A 2,499-nucleotide genomic window follows, 5' to 3' on the forward strand; every position below is an offset into this window, starting at 1 on the left:
CATTCAGTACTGCCTCCTCTGCTTCTCAGATCCAAACTGAGACCAGAGAAGATTAGGCCACCAATGTGTGCACTCAATTCTCATTTTTATCAACAAGAGATTTAAAAAACTTATTTGGTGACCATATCCCCAGACAGTCATATCCGTCCTACTGCTACAGCACCTCTGATTTCTGGGATCTCCTTAACCACTCCTGCCCCTGAATTTCACAGCCCCTGCTCAGGTGATCATCACTCTTCCCCTTCTGTTAGAGTTAACAGACTCCAAATGCTTCCCATCCTCTGATTCCCAGCAATTCTGTGCAAGGGTATGACATTGCTCGTAATAAAGCTATAGCCCTGCTTATTCATTGGGCAATAGAGACATTGATATTTTCTGATCCAGAGCTTGACATAAAATCTAAAAGACTTAATTCAATCTGGGTTTCCAAGTATATGCCTTCTTCCTTTGAGGACATATCCTTAGGGCCATTGGTCCATCTACCAGCCTGAGTCAAGGACAAGTGGAAATCCAGTCAGTGACTGTGCAATGCAGAGTCCTAACTCCCCCTGTCAGCAGCCAACCCACAGGCTGTGCTTACAGGTTTGACTTTAGAGAGGAGTAGCAGACAACATACACGAAATAAATAATTTCACATTAAACAAAGTCCAGTATAAGGGCTTAAGTAACAACACTAACACTAGTGATTTATTGAACAAGGGATTTTAAATGTACACTTCAGAGTAGGCTCCCTTACCTTGGAGAAATGTACTCAGCTGGTCTGACACCCACAATCATGGGTATCTTCTCCCTGATTCTTGCCATACCTTCACTTGATTTTCACTTATTTCTAGAACGCTTTAAAGCCAGGTTACGTTTTTAAACGCTTTCTAGTTTCTTTGGATTTCTATTTTGAAATCTGCTTTGGCTCATCCCTCAGAGAACAATGAGGAAATTCCACCTAAATCTTACTATATTCAAAGAAGAAGCCTTCTTTTATCATTTTTTTAAATAAATTTTATTGTGCATATTTAAGGTAAACAACATGATGTTATGGGATACACACACATAGTAAAATGGTTGCTATAGTGAAACAAATCAACATACCCATCATCTCACACAGTTGCCCCGTGGCAAGAGCAGCTGTAATCTATTCATTTAGCAAAACCCTAAATACACTTTATTAACTCTGGTCCTCATGTTGTACATTAGATCTTTTACCTTATTTTATTTCCCCAAGTATTGTGACCCACTCGGCTAGCAGAGGATGGGAGGGACAAGGTGGTGGTGGCATTGGGCATCTCAACCAAGAGCAGGGCTAAGGCATTTAGTTGGTAGAGGTCAGTGTGTGAGGGATGGCCAGGGTCCCCAGAAAATGCTCACCTAGACACTGGGAACTCACTACAGGGCTTTGAACACAAATGGTTTAAAATGTCTGTGTTGAGTAAGTGAATGAGCGGACTGATACCTCCCCTGCTGGGACATTTCCTTACAGGAACTCATGGAGCCAGAAGCTGGGACCAACAGAACTGCTGTTGTTGAGTTCGCTCTACTGGGCCTAGTGGAAACAGAAGAGATGCAGTCTGTGGTCTTTGTGCTCTTCCTCTTCGCCTACCTGGTTACAGTCGGGGGCAACCTCAGCATCCTGGCCGCCATCTTGGTGGAGCCCAAACTCCACACCCCCATGTACTTCTTCCTGGGGAACCTATCAGTGCTGGATGTTGGATGTATCACTGTCACTGTTCCTGCAATGTTAAGTCATCTCTTGTCCCACAAGCATACAATTTCATACGGAGCCTGCCTTACACAACTATTCTTCTTCCACCTTCTGGCTGGGATGGACTGCTTCCTGTTGACCGCCATGGCCTATGACCGATTCCTGGCCATCTGCCGGCCCCTCACCTATAGCACCCGCATGAGCCAGACGGTCCAGAGGATGTTGGTGACTGCATCCTGGACTTGTGCCTTCACCAATGCACTGACCCACACTATTGCCTTAACTACTCTCAACTTCTGTGGCCCTAAAGAGGTCAATCACTTCTACTGTGACCTCCCACAGCTCTTCCAGCTCTCCTGCTCCAGCACCCAACTCAATGAGCTGCTGCTCTTTGCTCTGGGTTTTTTGATGGTAGGTGCACCTGTGATTCTCATCCTCGTCTCCTACATCCACGTGGCAGCTGCGGTTCTACAAATCCGCTCAGCAGAGGGCAGGAAGAAGGCCTTCTCCACATGTGGCTCTCACCTCACTGTGGTGTTCCTCTTCTATGGGACAGGTATTTTCAACTACATGCGTCTGGGTTCAGAGGAAGCTTCGGACAAGGATAAAGGGGTTGGCGTTTTCAACACTGTTATCAACCCCATGCTGAATCCACTTATCTACAGCCTCAGAAATACTGATGTTCAGGGTGCTCTGTGGCGGATACTTGTGGGGAGGCGGTCATGACCTGAGAGGTGACAAGGTCTCTCCTTTCCTGCCTCTTCAGGACTGAGGGAAATTTCCCAGGAAGGCAGTAACCAGTA

The 2,499-nt window shown here is 46.0% G+C and overlaps 1 protein-coding gene across 1 annotated transcript; it reads left to right on the forward strand.

Moving 5' to 3' along the window:
* The first annotated feature begins 1,430 nt into the window (after positions 1-1,430).
* On the forward strand, positions 1,431-2,499 carry LOC123620658 (olfactory receptor 3A2). Its single transcript, XM_045526097.1, has one exon. It carries the CDS (start codon positions 1,481-1,483, stop codon positions 2,420-2,422), a length of 942 nt encoding a protein of 313 aa, XP_045382053.1. The 5' UTR covers positions 1,431-1,480; the 3' UTR covers positions 2,423-2,499.

The sequence above is a fragment of the Lemur catta genome, chromosome 15, assembly GCF_020740605.2.
Source record: "Lemur catta isolate mLemCat1 chromosome 15, mLemCat1.pri, whole genome shotgun sequence".
NCBI lineage: Eukaryota > Metazoa > Chordata > Mammalia > Primates > Lemuridae > Lemur > Lemur catta.

Excerpts from the sequence above, each read along its gene's own strand:
- LOC123620658 (XM_045526097.1), top strand. The coding sequence starts at position 1,481 with ATGGAGCCAGAAGCTGGGACCAACAGAACTGCTGTTGTTGAGTTCGCT.